Here is an 18,593-nt window from a genome sequence, read left to right on the forward strand (position 1 = left end):
TTCACAGGTGCAAACGACATACAGGTGTCCACAGCAAAGTGAATCGAGTGACATGTAGTCTTTCACATATGTTTATCTGGTGACCCAGGCCACAGGCACCCTTTGCTTTGCAAGGGGGAAGATTTGCCTTTAAATTTAGACATTTGTGTGAAGACCTGATCAGTTTAACAGGCTCGCCCCCCCAAATATTTTTGTTGAGAAAAAAACCCACAAGTCAATGAAATGTCAGTTTTGGAAACATGCTATCTTCTTCTTCATCGTTCATGGGCTTAGACTCCCACGTTCACTTGTGTTTTTAGCACAAGTGGATTTTTTTTATGTGTATGGCCACTTTTACCCCACCATTCAGGCAGCATACGCCGATTTCGGAGGAGGCATGCTCGGTATTTCCGTGTTTCTATAACCCACCGAACTCTGACATGGATTACAGGATCTTTTCCGTGCGCACTTGGTCTTGTGCTTGTGTGTACACACGGAGGGGGTTAAGTCACTAGATAGCGCGTCTGCACATAAGTTGACCTGGGAGATCAAAAAAATCTCCACTCTTAACCCTTGGGCTGGTTGTCGCGACATATATCGCGCTACTTTATGTATACTGTCACCTGGTTGTCACGACATATGTCGTGCTACTTTACGTATACTGTCACCTGGTTGTCGCGACATATAACGCGCTACTTTACGTATACTGTCACCTGGTTGTCACGACTTATGTCGTGCTACTGGCTCAGTCTGTTTGGTTGGTTCCGATTACCTCCCATGGATGCGAAAACCTATATGACCGTTTTTCTTTATTTTTCTCTCTGTTGATTCAACAGTGGCTATGTAACATACATAATTGCACCAGTGTAAGGGTTAACCCACCGGGCGGCAGCGACCGGGATTCGAACTCACGACCTCCCGATTAGGAGGCCGACGTCTTACCACCACGCCTCTGCGCCCGTCAGGAAACATGCTAAAAACAAAGAACCATACATTTAAGGTGCCTCAAATGAGATACAAGAGTGATATTTGTATGGACCAGAGTAAGCTTTCAGCTACACAGAGAGATATTGCAGATTCCGAGAGTGAAGACATAACAAGACAAAAAGAAGAAAAGAAAATGTCAGACATAACTCAGCCATATGATGGCATAATGCAACTATAGAGGAGGTTTCATCATATTGCAAAGGGTACATGTGCACCCCAGCTCATTGTTAACAGTGCATGCGAACCCCACGCTGACGGAAATAATGTCACCCCAGAACTAAAGTGGTGTATCACTTTGTGTGTGTGTGTGTGTGTGTGCGAGTGAGTGGGGTGGGGGGGGGGGGGGCTGGCATAAAACACACAATGGTTGAGAACCTGTCGTAGTCTACGTAATGGCTTGGTAAGCTGAAGCTGACACATAATTATGTCCTGTCAGTGAAAGAACCGCTGAAGGTCACATCATGTGACACTTAATGTTGACACTTTCTTGTGATACTGGACAGTGGTCAACGCTAACATAACTTACTTGGTGTTAGTTTCGCAAGTGACACGAATTGCATTTTGACACATGGGTACGCACGCGAGCGCACACACGCACGCACGTGCACAAGCAAAACACCCGCACATACACACACACACTGCTCACCCCCATCATATACACAGTCATGCTGTCGCACGCAAACACTCACGCACACACTCACTCGCACACACACATACACACACAAAGTGATACACCATAATTATTGCGTAGGCTATCAGCCTGCTGAACGATGGGGCGACGCAAATCGGGACTAAATTGTTGTCATCGCAGCAAGCGACCCGGATTTGGTCAACTTTACCCCGGTACCCTTACCTTACACACTTCACACACTGAAAAGACAGTCACACACACACACACACACACACTCTCTCTCTCTCTCTCTCTCGTTTACCCATCCTCTCCCCCTTCCCCCGCCACAAGTGCTGTTTTTGTGTGTACCGCTTTATTTGACAGCCAATCAACGTGTGTCTCACTGAACCTGAACCAGTTTCAGCATCGCTATCGGGCAGAGACTGTCAAAAACATCTTTTCTTCTCTCTTCAACGTATACTATAACCCTACCTTTCCTTTTCTATTCTTTTTTTTTTTTTTAATTTTACAGAAAATCTCTTGTCTTATATTACCCACTATCCATGCCTGTTCAAATATAAACCATGCAAGCATCGACATTGGAATTCGAGAGACTTCATGAGTTTGGAATTTCGTTTGAGCCGGTACGTGTTACACTTTTTGACCGTTGCGACATTTAGGACACGACTGGGCTGTTGCCTACGTTACAGGGATTCGGTCCACTGATTACTCATTCAACCAGTTCTCTCACCGGCTTTGTTGATCTCACATCAACTCCACACTGACTATCCTTGGCAAAGCAGTACACTTCTTTGAGGGGGAAAAACATGTCAGATTCTTGCAAGTGAGGAGAATTGGCGTGGTGAAATTCGATAGCTTTTACCCCAAAATACGATTATTTTGTAAACGTGCACGAGGGGTTACGTCCCTTGAATGACGGAAGGGATGGATTTTGTGATGAAGTAAATGTCTAAGTTCTAGGTAGTCGGGGATAGTCAGTGTGGAGTTTAAAGGCACAGTAAGCCTCCCGTAAACCATCACAGATATTTTAGGCTTTTACACACAGTACAAACACCCTTTTATTTAAACACTCACCGCTTGAGAACATCCTGTAGGTGTCCTCCGTAAAGAGCGAGCAATTTTCAAAGAATTTATTTTTGCGTGGTTTATCTTACTTACCCCTGAGCCATCGTGAACCCGTGTGATCCAGTTTCCCTTTTTTCCAACTTTAAAAATTTCGAATTGTACTGATTTTGTCTTGATGAAAAAAGAATTCTTTTATGATTTAAGAATGGTTGTGTAACAAGCTGTCAATTTATTATTTAGATTTTAAAAGTTAGGTCTAGCGCCAAAACGCACCACGGTCCGATTGTGTAATTAAGGAGACAATCCGCAAAATTAATTCTTTGAAAATTGCTCGCTCTTTACGTAGGGCACCTAGGATGTTCCCGTTCGGTGAGCGTTCAAATGTAAGGGTGTTTGTACTGTGTGTAAAAGCCTGACAGTATATGTGATGGTTTACGGGAGGCTTACTGTGCCTTTAAGCGAGATCAACAAGGCCGGTGTAACACGAGAAAATTACTCCCACGAGACTTTTACTCCGGAGTAAACATTTCGTACGAAAAAGTTACTCCCTTTACGAAAAAAGCACTCCCCCATTGCACGAGAAAATTACTCCCCAAGACAGGTGAGTTCCGAGTAAAAATTTCGTTCAAAAATGTTACTCCCCTGACGAATAAATAACGAATAAATTACTTCACCCCAACACGAGCAATTTAACCTCCCATGCCAGGTGTACGACATTTTTACTCCCTTGTCCCCTGTTAGTCTTGGTGGTGGAAGGAGGGTAGCGCGACATTCGTGTGCGCGAGATCACTTATTGGCATTATCCCTTCGCCCGCATCCCATTTTTGCGTACAAGATTTTTACTGGAAGTAAAAAAAATGGGGAGTAAAAATTTTGTGGAGATAGTAATTTTTTCGTGCCTTGGGGAATTCTTTTCTCGTACGAAAAGTGTACTCGGAGTAAGAATTTCGTACGAAATATTTACTCCGGAGTAAATTTTTCGTGGAGTAAAAATTTCGTGTTACACCGGTTGAATCAAAGAAAAGATAAAGACTGGTTTCAGTCATGAATTAGGAAACGTTGAAAATAACCTGTAACTAGCCCTCAAGCTTTCAAAATGTAACACAGTCACGTCTACTTCACGTAAAATTTGATATTTTCATTTACTTATCTCTGTTTTTGATAAACTTCTTTAGTCTTTTTGCTGTGCTTCAAATAATGTTCTCATCGATCCGAAACAAATAAATGTTATGCATATTTGAATTAGTCTGACTCGTACACTGAGTTGTATCATGTAATTTATGCAGTATATAGGTCTTTTTACAGTGATTCGTGATGGCCGCTTCAATAGTTCATATTAGGGGCCCAGGCTTCTATAAAATATTGAACAGTTGTTATTTTTTCAGTATTTATTTTTTGCTGAATGTCTATGAAAGCTGATTTGCTCTAATAAGGCCCAACGGTTAAATAAAGAGAGATCAACTACAAAGAAACAAATAAAACTTCTTCGCAGAAAAACAAAAACAAAAAACCCTAGTTATCATCATAAAACAAAAAGTGGTCCGTATTCGGGACCCTTCCTCATTGTGTCTGCTGATTTCGTTCCATGCGATGTTCATTATGGGGGCGAGGACGCCCCCATTCTATACGGATAGTTTCGAGGTTGACCATGGGCAGCGCCATTTTGTTGTGAAATACGTCATCAGTTTGTGTACACAGGAAGTTGTGACATCCGTCACCCTATGGGAGGGGTGACGTCAAAATTGTTCATCTGTAGAAAGTTGTGAAATCCGTCACCCTATGGGAGGGGTGACGTCAAAATTGGTCATCACAGAGTTTGTGTAACACAGGAAGTTGTGAAATACGTCACCCTATGGGAGGGGTGACGTCAAAATTGTTCAACAAAAACATGATATGTCGCATTGTGCAGGGTCAACTGCAACAAACTCAAACCGAGCCATTCATACCTAGCTGTATTTGAGTGACTTATATACCCGACATTTTTATTTCTTATTTTTAGCACAGGTGTAGGAAAAATCATGAACCAAAATGTTATTTATTTTCTAATTTAACATTTTTTTTACAAATATGACCATGGTCTTTTAAACATACAGTGACATTAAACATTGTTATGTTAAAAAAAAGAAAAAAGAAAAAAAGCTTTTGTGCACAAATCAGAAAATACATTGTACATTTTACCTACAGGCCAAACCGTGAGTGTCTGTGGCAAAGCCCGACCCAGGAAATTGCACTGATTTTATATTTAGATCCGAGGGAAATTGTCAAGAACAGGCGCTTGCATTTGGATGTGTCCAATGATAGTAGGTTTGGTTGTGATCAATCAGAATAATGTAGGAATAAAAATGTATGACAGTTTAGTATGATGACATGTAATTCACATATGCTGAAAATATGATATTATACATCATGTAATATTATTATGGCTGTTGCCATGACCATGAAACCCAACAAAGGTTTAATGTAATGTAATTCAAAATACCAAAACCGAGCACCTATTAATCTCGTCTTTGCGCGTGAAGATTGAGGCCGTCTGCCAGTAGCGGTTAGGTCATACAGTGGAACCCCTCTCTAGCGACCTTTAAAATGTTGACAAAAATCGGTCCTTGTGGAGGGGGGTCCTTACAGAGGGAGGGGGGCGGAGTCAGGGGGCCACAAAGAAAGTCAGATTTAAAAAAAAAAAAGAAAACAGAGAAGTTTGAGTTGCTGACGACCGTTCCCTCTGAAAGCAAACTGCTTCGATTTCATGTTTGTCCTTGGTGTCCACCAGTTCTGGTGCATGTACTACCCTGGCCAAGTTTCCTCTCAAGACATCAAAGAGACCGCCCCAGTATACTCTACAGCCTCTGGGCGAACCACCTCTCATAGCTAAAACTGGGTCAATGACCCCTGGGAAGAAGGTCAGTGTCTATAAAATTTTACTCCTAGGCCTGCGGCCAGGGGGGGGGGGGGGGGAGTATACCGGTACCATTTGAGAATCAGACCAAATGAGAATTGAACCATTTGAGAACATCCTTTTTTTTCAATCACTACATCGAAGGCCTGCGGCCCGGGGTTCACATGGGTTTGTTTGTTTGTTTGTTTCAAACCCACACCCATATACACACATTTCCCATTTAAACCATTTGTCGGCCCCCTGTCGATATTTATCGACTAAGTTCCTTGTGTTATACTGTTATGCAGATTTCTTCTTCTCCTTCTTCAGCGTTTGATGATGGTTATGTCTCTATCCGTTGCCTCGTGGGGTACACAATGTGATCTGTCAGTGCGAGGTCCCACCCCGTATATTCAAGGCTATATCGAGCGTGCGCCTCCGCACGCGGACTCTTTAGCTCAATCAATGATCAACATGCTCTGTGTAGTCTCACACAGGGAGGCATTTTTATTCCGATCCAGGCTGCGCTGCGGAGGTGCGATACCACACAGTTTTGACTGCTTCATTTCGTTTTGAATTTTAGCAAAATCCAGACCGTTTAAAATGGTGAAAATTCACCCATTTTCGCGGGACACATCAATGGAAATAATAGTTAGGCTTAGCAGTACATTTATCAACAAGGGGTCATGTAGGATGAGATCAAAGTGGAAGAACATGTTAAAATACTGACGGATCTACAGCAAACCGGTTCGTGTGTTCGTTTGCGTGTATATTTCTCGCTAAAAACCACACATGTACTGACCAGATACTTACCTTATGCATCCACACAACCATAAATAAAGGATGAGGTAGTTTCGAAGAGTTTGCTTTGAATGGAGGACACTAACCGTGTTGTTGGCGGGAACGCTTTAGCTCTGCGGTCCGGAGGTGCGCTCTCGGTATAGCCGAATATACGGCGTGGGTCCTTGGTGCTGACCCACAGCTTGCTGTCCATCGTTGTCCCCGTGGACCAGACGTGTTTTCTCTCATTGCAGTTAATTTGGCAGGTCTGCGGATTTCACCATGCCGAAGTCGTCGATATCGTTGTGTTGTGTTTAGTGCATAGCGTTTGCAGCTTCGTAAGCCATGCACAAAACAATGATGCTTGTTCGAAGGTTTTCTGACAAAAGGCCTTATCTCCTATATGAAAAGGAAAGGCGATACTGTCTTTTGACAGTAAACCCGCGAAAATGACAGGGTGGTGACGTAATGATACGTGTGACTGTGTTGGTATGTATGACTAGTCGCAAAGTGTTTGCAAGCGTAAGTATATTAGTGTGTGTGTGTGTGTGTGTGTGTGTGTGTGTGTGTGTGTGTGTGTGTGTGGGTGTGTGTGTCAGAGAGAGAGAGAGAAAAAAAGAGAGACAGACAGACAGACAGACAGAGGTAGTGTGTATATATGTGTGGTCATGCTAGCGTGCCCGTCAGTGTGTGTGTGTGTGTGTGTGTGTGTGTGTGTGTGTGTGTGTGTGTGTGTGTGTGTGTGTGTGTGTGTGTGTGTGCATGCAAATAAAGCTATGTGTGCTACGTAAAGACATGAAATGTACAACAAATATACGCATTTTTATTTATGCGCTTGTATTCGTGCGCTTATGTGTTTTGTTTGACCGTATGAACCGTTTCAGGCGTGCACGAAAAGGTGTACACATGTGTCCTTGTCCCTTCATAACCAGGTCAGACATCACCATCAGACACTGGCGTTCTCCGGACCCCGACATCGCTCTGCTCCGATAACCCCGCCGTCCCAGTGCAGATTTCCTTGGTGGCGTCATACCCGCACCCCATCCGCGTCATTAGCATGTCCGTCACGCGCTTGGTGGTGACGTACGACAGCAGCAGAAGCACGCCCTGCCCGCCGTTGGCCAGGATGGAGACAGCACGCAGCCAGTCCAGGTCCACGCTCTCGGACAGGAGGGAGAAGAGCCAGGTGACCCCGGTAAGGAGCGACAGGCGAAGACACGCCCGCACGTGCTGTCCGCCGCTCACTGTCTCGCTCTGGGCGCGCGCCTGCAGCGTGGTGACCTTGTGGATGCGGTAGACGGTGAGGGAGTAGAAGAGCAGGTTGAAGGCCAGGATGACGGAGAGAGGGAGGAGCACGGACAGCCCCACCACCAAGGGGGAACGCAGGTAGCACGTGGCTCTGCTGTAGCCGATGGAACGACCGCCCGACTGCTGCCACGACACAGCCACCACCACGGCCACCACGGCCCCAGGCAACAGCAGGGTCACCGCCCCGCTCTGTGCCAGCACCTTGTAGCTCCCACGTCCGCATCGTCGGTCCGTCTTGCAGGAGAACGCCCGGTACATGTGCACCGAGCAGACCGAGGTCCAGCAGAACGTGCTCAGCCAGGACAGGTGCACCAAGACGCCCAGAGCCGTGCACCATGCACCGGAGACGACGCGGTGCGAGGCCAGCAGCAGTGACAGCTGAGCCAGCAGCAGCGTGGTGCACGTGCCCATTGTGTTGAGGCCAGGCTGCGTGCGCAGTTCTGGGAGTAGCGCGTAGACGACGAGGAGGACGAGGAGGCAGAGGATGGAGAGCGGAATGGCCGCCATGGACAGAGCGTACTGCCAGGAAAACCCACCAGCCTTGCGCCGTCTGTGTCTGGCTTGCAGCTCCTCCAGCGTGTCCAAACAGACCACGAAGCCGCCGTCCTGGCGAATCTCCCACGAGAACTGGGAGTGGAGCAGCGACACCTGTCTTCCCATCAAAGCCACCCTCCACTGCCCTGCCATCCTCTTCAACACGCCAGGGTCTGAAGTTGTCTCCTCCTTTATCACGGGTGGAAGCGACGCGGGCGAGTTCTCCGTGTCTTGCTCCGGCGGATGGTTTTCTCCGAGAAAGTCCTTCGCATCGTCTTCTGGATTGATGAGAAACTCTGTTGGCCCGAACTCCACCGAAGGACACGTAAGCAAACGAGTCAGCTGGATTCTGTGTTGTGGTGGGATGTACGGACTCGGATACGGCTTGAAAACGAACGGATAATCGGAATACAAGTGAACAGGGGTCATTCGTTTTGAGTTGTTATACCGAATATCAAACAACTCGTGGTGTACGGAAGACGGGGTGAAGTTGACGGTCTCACCTGTCACCTCTAGCATTCCCCAGTCCTGAAGCAACAGGTTGCTGACCAGCGCTTCTTCCACCTCATCTCTCTCCTTAGAAATGGTGGCGGTCATGTTTGCGGAGACCCTCAACCTGTTCAACTCGTATCCTGTCATGTACATGCCATCGGCATTCATCACCACAACGAACTCGCTGTACCCGACAAAGGTCAGAACGTATCGCTCGAGCAGTCCACTCGTCTTGTCTTCAAACGTCTGCACGAGGGCATTGTGTAGCGTGCTGCCCTCCCCGTTGGGCGTTGAAACGGTCAGTTGCAGGCGTTGCTTGGGCACGAGGACGATGTCCAGCTGGTACACAAGGCCTCGGATCATCTTGACCGCCGTCGTGCACGTGCTGTTTGTTTTGTTCAGAGATTTCCCTGCTGGACAGCTCACGTTTCGGCATCGCTTCTAAATGTTAACAGAGAAATGTTTTAAGTATTGACGAACATTTTGTGAAGGTAGCCTTTTCGTAAAATCAGTGAGTATTATAATAATTATTCAAAAATGTTGAATTCGGTGCTAAAGGGTTCAACATGAAATACGGCACACGCTTTCATTAGTTAGAGCATAGAAGGAATGCGTGTGACATGGAGGGGGAAAATCAGCCATTTTTATTTTTCAAACAGTTATTTTAGTCTCATTATAGCTACGTTTTCCCCTCTGCCCCTTTCCAATACCATGCCTTGGGATCATGACTGTGTCTATGGTATAACATGACCTCGGTTTGAAAATAGGGATCGTAAACGGCCCTGAATAAGCCAGTTGTTTATGCAGGAAAAATTTCTTTCGTCATTGAAAATGCATTCTCCTTTTGTTGCTAAAAAGTCACGGAAAGACTGGCTCTCCCTGAAAACGACAGAGTGCGAGATGTACGTATCGTGCGTTGCACGCCTGTTCATCTAATCTATGTTTTTCGTATCCGGACTTTTGGAGAGGAAAGGAGCCTTTTCAATTCAAGGCACTTGACAAATTTAAATACGAAGAAAAGAGTGTGTTAAAAACCCTACATCAAAGGCAACCTGCTAATCAACTTTGTCATCATTTTCACGAGTTTTCATTCACAAACACCTGGGAAATAAATCTCATGTTCCCCATGCAATAAATCGAGGTGGTGAATGGGTTTGAGCTTTCAGGTGAAACGTGGATTGTCAAAGTAAAAGCCAATCAGGCCGATTGTTTGATGTGTGGAACCATCGCGGCTTTGGATTTGTGTTTCCGAGGACAACGATTGTAAGCATTCACTCTCAAAGACCGAATCAATGTTGATAATTACCGCGGCTACTCATGGTCAATTTGCAACTTATCTCTGTAATCGCAAAATCCACAACGAAAAGTCATAAACACCTAAAAAGAAAAGAAATATGCTCAACACTTACTGAACTCACACGTATGATCGCAGCTCTGTACATTTTCAGACTGGAAGAAAAGCGTCAACAAGCTACGTTTGACGTCACATACAAGTTTGACGTGTTATCTCGAGCTACTGTGACGATGCTTTGTGGCCCGGAGTTGAATTCTAAAAATTCGTCTCCCTGTGGGTTATTGTGCATTATGTTGCACAACCAAAATGATGACAAAAACGATATTCATCCGCTTGGTCTTGACTGAAATACAAGCCATATAAAAAACCACTCGTGGTGTAACCTCTATATAGCCTACGAAATGGCAAACAAATGACATATTCAGCTAACCGTCACCCGCCATGATGTCAGGTGCAGAATAGCAGTCACCGCCCCCATCCCCTGCCGTAAATATTCAAATAAAACTTACATCAAAGGAAAACCACTGACCACCGGCGCAGGTCGTCTGTTCAACGTGGATCATGTCCTCTCCACTGTCCTGCAGTCCCAGTAGAAATGTCAGGGGAAGAGGCAGAGCGCGCTGGACAAAGCGCTCGCTACGGCCAGGGTGCCGCCAGAAGGGTTGGAAGCCATTGCACATGGCGCAGAACAGATTGGTGTACATCTGTCTCGGCCACCTTCCCCTGACAACTACGCGAAAGGCCAGCCCCGTGAACTCCCCACACCCTGCCTGCACGTCCGCGTCAAAGTCAGCCCACAGTCCCGTGACGTTGCAGACTGCGATGATGGTGCCTTGCGTTATGCTGACGTTGTATTGTTGCGGTGACGTCAACACAGTGCCGTTACCCCTGCGGAGGTAAAAACTCTTGTCGCAGTCCACTACAGGGACTCCCGGTGGAGGTTCGTGGTTCAAATTGCACACGCTAGCGTTACCACCGTCTCGGTTGCCCCGGATCAGGCGAAGAAGCTCTACCTCGGACCTGACTTGGTAGAGGTACTGGAAGTGTTCGCAGGCGACGGACAAAGGCCAAGGCTGAAAAGAGCGAACGCCGTGACACTTGGCGCAGTCCTGGTTTTTGTACGTGATCTTCGTGACCCTGTCCGTCACGGGTTCGTCCACCGTGAACTCGCCTTGTCCGTTCTCACAGGCGTCCCGCAGACTTTGATTGACAGTGTGTGATGGACAGCCCATGATAACGTAGGCTGTCGTTCCTGGCTGAGCGAGGCAGCCCGCGTGTTCACCTGCCTTTGCAAAGCTCGAGTCACCTGCTTCTTGGCCCGTGGGGCAGCAGTTGCCTAGGCCACAAAACGTGCTGTCTGCCTCGAGCGTTTCGTCTGGATAGTGTCCGAAGAGATCTGGTGTCTTTGATGACGTCATATCCGGCTTTTCGTGAAAGTTGAGGCGGCACTGTCACGCCCTCATTTTTCAACCAAATTGGTTCAAATTTTGGTCAAGTAATCTTCGACGAAGCCCGGGGTTCGGTATTGCATTTCAGCTTGGTGGCTTAAAAATTAATTAATGACTTTGGTCATTAAAAATCGGAAAATTGTAAAAAAAAATAAAAATGTATAAAACGATCCAACTTTACGTTTATCTTATTCTCCATCATTTGCTGATTCCAAAAACATATAAATATGTTATATTCGGATTAAAAACAAGCTCTGAAAATTAAATATATAAAAATTATTATCAAAATTAAATTGTCCAAATCAATTTAAAAACACTTTCATCTTATTCCTTGTCGGTTCCTGATTCCAAAAACATATAGATATGATATGTTTGGATTAAAAACACGCTCAGAAAGTTAAAACAAAGAGAGGTACAGAAAAGCGTGCTATCCTTCTTAGCGCAACTACTACCCCGCTCTTCTTGTCAATTTCACTGCCTTTGCCATGAGCGGTGGCCTGACGATGCTACGAGTAAAATGGCATTGCGTTCAGTTTCATTCTGTGAGTTCGACAGCTACTTGACTAAATATTGTATTTTCGCCTTACGCGACTTGTTAATTATTTAACAAAACTCAAAGCAACTTTTATATAGTGCCAAAGAAGAAAAGACGTTTACGACGATTAGTCCTATCTTGTGTTAAAAGGATTTAGTGATATCCCTTATCGTTTTTATATTTAGTCAAGTTTTGACTAAATATTTTAACGTTGAGGGGGGAATCGAGACGAGGGTCGTGGTGTATGTGTGTGTGTGTGTGTGTGTGTCTGTGTGTGTGTGTAGAGCGATTCAGACTAAACTACTGGACCGATCTTTATGAAATTTGACATGAGAGTTCCTGGGTATGAAATCCCCATACGTTTTTTTCATTTTTTTGATAAATGTCTTTGATGACGTCATATCCGGCTTTTCGTGAAAGTTGAGGCGGCACTGTCACGCCCTCATTTTTCAACCAAATTGGTTGAAATTTTGGTCAAGTAATCTTCGACGAAGCCCGGGGTTCGGTATTGCATTTCAGCTTGGTGGCTTAAACATTAATTAATGACTTTGGTCATTAAAAATCTGAAAATTGTAAAAAAAAATAAAAATTTATAAAACGATCCAAATTTACGTTTATCTTATTCTCCATCATTTGCTGATTCCAAAAACATATAAATATGTTATATTCGGATTAAAAACAAGCTCTGAAAATTAAATATATAAAAATTATTATCAAAATTAAATTGTCCAAATCAATTTAAAAACACTTTCATCTTATTCCTTGTCGGTTCCTGATTCCAAAAACATATAGATATGATATGTTTGGATTAAAAACACGCTCAGAAAGTTAAAACAAAGAGAGGTACAGAAAAGCGTGCTATCCTTCTTAGCGCAACTACTACCCCGCTCTTCTTGTCATTTTCACTGCCTTTGCCATGAGCGGTGGACTGACGATGCTACGAGTATACGGTCTTGCTGAAAAATGGCAGCTACTTGACTAAATGTAGTAATTTCGCCTTACGCGACTTGTTTGCTCTACGCCAGTAGCATTTTTGAGTGATACGACACAAAGTGCGTACATTTCAACCCCGAACGAGCCTCAGTAACACACTCCACTGACCTCTCTGCTGTGCCGGGTGCACGTTTTTTTCACGCCTGTCTAATTATTTGTCATTGCATTCCTCAGTCATATTCTGTCCAATGAGCGTGACAGTTTTACGAAGCACGAGAGTCAGTTCTTCTTCTTCTTTGTTTATGGGCTTAGACTCCCACGTTCACTCATGTTTTTAGCACGAGTGAACTCCGCCATTTAGGCAGCATACGCCGATTTCGGGCGAGGCATGCTGGGTATTTTCGTTTTTCTATAACCCACCGAACTCTGACATGGATTACAGGATCTTTTCCGTGCGCACTTGGTCTTGTGCGGCTTGCGTGTACACACGAAGGGTGTTAAGTCACTAGCAGGTCTGCACATAAGTTGACCTGGGAGATCGGAAAAATCTCCACTCTTAACCCACCAGGGGGCAGCGACCGGGATTCGAACTCACGACCTCCCGATTATGAGGCCGACGTCTTACTCTTACCCTCACGCCACTGCGCCCGTCTGGCACGAGAGTTCAAATCAAAATATGACATTGGCTCGTTTCGGGTATTAATGTGGGGTTTATTTCCTCAGTCTTCATTTCTGAAAATTTACGAGTACAGGGCTCAAACTGCGAAAGCTAGAAACAAGCCAGTTTAACTAAAGATAGTACTAATCGTCCTAAACAACTTTTCTTCTTGAACGCTTTTTAAAAGTTGCCTAGATTTTTTTAAATAATGAAACACGTCATCCACTTGCTCCCCGGCCAGACTGTACGTCCCGTGAATCTCTCACTCACAAAATGTGTGTCTGTTCCTTCCGTCAACCTCTCATAGTCTAACGCCTCTATTCACATAAAGTTGTTTTCTAACTGTCATCGTAGTCTTTAGTCAATGTCTCGCGCCCGTCATCACCAACGGCAACTTACGAGTTTGTCAGATGTGGCATAACGTAGCCATTTTATTGAAACGACGAAGGGGCCGTAAACACGTAACAGGGTGCGGCTCTTGGGCAATTAATATTATCCTTCAGAGACCAGAACTAGTTTTTACCAGAAGTTCATTAATTAGTATAAGATCACATACTAAGATCATGAACTAATTTAAAGGACCTCTCCGACGGCGTCTTCCGACTAAGAACGTAAACGTGTCATTTGAGGAGTTACTATACGCTATTAAGGACACCAGTTAGTCACGTCTGTATACAAAAAGGGACAGTTTGACATTTTGAACAATCATTGCTGCGCTTAGTTGCCTAGAACAAACGGGGTCATGCCAATACGTCCCAGTACCATTGTGTCCCAGTACCATTGCGTCCCCCAAAAATGCCGTCTCATTGCGTCCCATTAAGCAATCCCATTGGGTCCCAATACCATTGGGTCCCAGTGCCATTGCGTCCCGTACCATTGCGCCCCAACAAAATTGCGTGTCGATAGGTCCCAAGAAAATTGCATCTCGATACGTCCCATAAAGGAATCCCATTACGTCCCCGTACCATTACGTCCCAACACAATTGTTACTTGAGCAATGCTTGAACGCTGCGGTGGGCAGTGTGTGTGGGTGTTTTTTTATTTTTAATTTTTGTGTAAAACGCTTGCACAGGAGTTTTAGGTGGCACGCATGACACGAGAATTTAGAGTAACCTATTATGAAAGGGGTCATACCACACCTGTGGGTCAAAGTTCAATCAATCCCTTAATAAGAAACGGTGTTTTACATATTTCTGTGTCAAGTTTTTTTGTGTTTTTTTTAAGATCTGTCCAGACTTTATATGGGATATGACCACTCCTACCCTCAAGTACGGTCCAGACTTTATATGGGATATGACCACTCCTACCCTGCAGACTTTATAAATTATGGGATAGGACCACTCCTACCCTGCAGACTTTATAAATTATGGGATATGACCACTCCTACCCTCAAGTACGGTCCAGACTTTATATGGGATATGACCACTCCTACCCTCAAGTACGGTCCAGACTTTATATGGGATATGACCACTCCTACCCTCAAGTACGGGTCACGCACCGAAACAATAAATGGAGGGTCGGCTTTTTAAAAATGTATTTGTTTAGCTGACACCAGTGTCAATGTGCTAAATGACATAATCACAAAACTCCCACGTGCACAGAAAGCAGCCAGGCCGTTGACTTTTGATGTGTGGTCAAGTGGAAGGACGCTCGTATCCCTCGCGGCAGCCCACAAAGATGTGTGGTCAAGTGGAAGGACGCTCGTATCCCTCGCGACAGCCCACAAAGATGAGTGGTTGTCGGTGTGTTTGTTAAACTGAACAAAGTAACTTTAAGCGAGTCTAGCCACTTTAAGAAGTCCTAAACGTCGTCTGAGTTTGGTAAAAGAGTCATCAAATAAAACCTTTAGGTGATTTTGTTACAAGAATCTCTCCACCCAGGCTTGATTATTTAACATTACCTATACTTTGTCTCACGACTTGTTTCGCCATCTGCGTTATTGTCGAATAAAGTACTTGTTGTGTTTTATTGCCTGCGTCAACAGCCGTTTGTGGACAGACGCGACTGTTTTTGTCAGTGTACTTAATTTCTGAGTGTGTTTTTCTGCCAGCCTTACCTGCGATCAGGTTACAATGGAAATATCGCACAATATCTGTGAATAGGCAGAGATGCCGTAAATGGGCAGCGACGCTGGCTCGCATTTCTAAATGTCTCATTTGGCAACAGCGGGCGCGCACACACACACACACACGCACGCGCACGCACGCGCACACAGACACGCACGCACACACACACACACACACACGCACACACACACACACAGACACACATACACACACTGTCACACACACACACAAACACACACACACACACGCACGCGCACGCACGCACACACAGACACGCACGCACACACACACACACAGACACACAAACACACAAATACACAGACACACAGACACACAGGCACACAAATACACAGACACACAAACACACAGACACACAAATACACAGACACACAGACACACAAACACACAGACACACAAATACACACGCACACACACACATACACGCACGCACACACACACAAACACACAGACGCACACACACACTCACACACACACAAACACACACACACAGACACACACACACGAAGGTGATGTAATCCTTGATTAGCGTGTTAGTACTGCTGATGTTAACATGACATAATGTGCCCAACTTAAAGGTGCCACCTTTCACGTGTACTCGATCACACGCATGTTTCAGTGTTAAACAAGCATGGTATGAGAGCAACAATGTATTCTTTCCACTTGGACAAACACCCAAATCAACAGCCTAGCAGCTTTTTCTGCTTTATTTTGCGTTTTTTGTTGTTAAAATTGTTTTGCAACTGACACCTATGTCAATCTGAAGAATTCATGCAGCCTAAACAAAATGAAATAGATTAAACAAAATTGTGAATATTGAAATCAATATGTAAAGCATATCCTCACTACAATTCCTGCTCTGCACAGGAAGCAGCAAGCTGTCGCGTGTTGGCATGTACCATGTTTGTCGGTGGAAGGAAGCATTCATCCCACGGTAAAGCCTGCACAGTCCCCCGTTTCTCAGTGGCCAGATTTGGCGAGTCGGGCGAGGAAGTAGCGTTTCGTTGTGACTTCTCGCCGCGAGGAAGGCTTGTGGGATTTGGCGAGAGTAGGCGAGCATGCCGTGGAGCAGGGATATAGACCCTATCGGTATTCCAAGCTCTCGTAATCTCTCGCAAAATTCAGAGCATAGCAAAGCATAGCAAAGCATGTGGTACAGCGACATTGCGCGTGCTGCAAAAGCCAAGGTTCGAAGTTCTCGCGACGTTCAAAGCATAACAAAGAGCGTGTCTCGCGAGAACTGCTCAGATAACGAAAAGGTCTATTGTAGCAGAGACATACATTGAGATTGTAGCAACAGGATCTTTGCGCGTTGAGTGCAGACGACTCGTTCGGTGTCAACCAATCGTGGTTAATTCTTGCCTAGCTAGTGACAAAATCGTTTCACATACACTCTTGCCGTCTTGCAAAGCGAGAGGCTAGCTGCAAGCAATTTATGCCTCTACGAAACTGGCGTCAGATAATTGGTAGTGAACATGACACTAACACGAGAGTCAAGGAACAGTAGCTTTGACATAACAACGGGTGCGCCACGTAACTGAGCAGGGGCCTTTGACATAACAACGGGTGCGCCACGTAACTGAGCAGGGGCCTTTGACATAACAACGGGTGCGCCACGTAACTGAGCAGGGGCCTTTGACATAACAACGGGTGCGCCACGTAACTGAGCAGGGGGCCCTTGACATAACAACGGACCAAGTGGAGGGATGGTCTTGTCCCATGTAAAAGGTATGTGACCAAGTGGAGGCAGGGACTTGTCCCATGTAAAAGGTATGTGACCAAGTGGAGGGATGGTCTTGTCCCATGTAAAAGGTATGTGACCAAGTGGAGGGATGGTCTTGTCCCATGTAAAAGGTATGTGACCAAGTGGAGGGATGGTCTTGTCCCATGTAAAAGGTATGTGACCAAGTGGAGGGATGGTCTTGTCCCATGTAAAAGGTATGTGACCAAGTGGAGGGATGGTCTTGTCCCATGTAAAAGGTATGTGACCAAGTGGAGGGATGGTCTTGTCCCATGTAAAAGGTATGTGACCAAGTGGAGGGGTGGTCTTGTCCCATGTCAAAGGTATGTGACCAAGTGGAGGGATGGTCTTGTCCCATGTAAAAGGTATGTGACCAAGTGGAGGGATGGTCTTGTCCCATGTAAAAGGTATGTGACCAAGTGGAGGGATGGTCTTGTCCCATGTAAAAGGTATGTGACCAAGTGGAGGGATGGTCTTGTCCCATGTAAAAGGTATGTGACCAAGTGGAGGGATGGTCTTGTCCCATGTAAAAGGTATGTGACCAAGTGGAGGGATGGTCTTGTCCCATGTAAAAGGTATGTGACCAAGTGGAGGGATGGTCTTGTCCCATGTAAAAGGTATGTGACCAAGTGGAGGGATGGTCTTGTCCCATGTAAAAGGTATGTGACCAAGTGGAGGGATGGTCTTGTCCCATGTAAAAGGTATGTGACCAAGTGGAGGGGTGGTCTTGTCCCATGTGAAAGGTATGTGACCAAGTGGAGGGATGGTCTTGTCCCATGTAAAAGGTATGTGACCAAGTGGAGGGATGGTCTTGTCCCATGTAAAAGGTATGTGACCAAGTGGAGGGATGGTCTTGTCCCATGTAAAAGGTATGTGACCAAGTGGAGGGATGGTCTTGTCCCATGTAAAAGGTATGTGACCAAGTGGAGGGATGGTCTTGTCCCATGTAAAAGGTATGTGACCAAGTGGAGGGGTGGTCTTATCCCATGTAAAAGGTATGTGACCAAGCGGAGGGATGGTCTTGTCCCATGTAAAAGTCATGTGACCAAGTGGAGGGATGGTCTTGTACCATGTAAAAGGTATGTGACCAAGTGGAGGGATGGTCTTGTCCCATGTAAAAGGTATGTGACCAAGTGGAGGGATGGTCTTGTCCCATGTAAAAGGTATGTGACCAAGTGGAGGGATGGTCTTGTCCCATGTAAAAGGTATGTGACCAAGTGGAGGGATGGTCTTGTCCCATGTGAAAGGTATG

General features: G+C 45.4%; 1 protein-coding gene across 1 annotated transcript; it reads right to left on the reverse strand.

The window, feature by feature from the left end:
* Positions 1 to 7,140: 7,140 nt before the first annotated feature.
* LOC138957030 (uncharacterized) lies at positions 7,141 to 11,360 on the reverse strand. The gene is made up of 2 exons (XM_070328205.1): positions 10,452 to 11,360; positions 7,141 to 9,089 (listed from the first exon to the last, which is right to left on the reverse strand). Exons 1-2 carry the CDS (start codon positions 11,358 to 11,360, stop codon positions 7,248 to 7,250), a joined length of 2,751 nt encoding a protein of 916 aa, XP_070184306.1. The 3' UTR covers positions 7,141 to 7,247.
* Between the last annotated feature and the right edge of the window lie 7,233 nt (positions 11,361 to 18,593).

The sequence above is a fragment of the Littorina saxatilis genome, linkage group LG2 (assembly GCF_037325665.1).
Source record: "Littorina saxatilis isolate snail1 linkage group LG2, US_GU_Lsax_2.0, whole genome shotgun sequence".
Taxonomy (NCBI): domain Eukaryota; kingdom Metazoa; phylum Mollusca; class Gastropoda; order Littorinimorpha; family Littorinidae; genus Littorina; species Littorina saxatilis.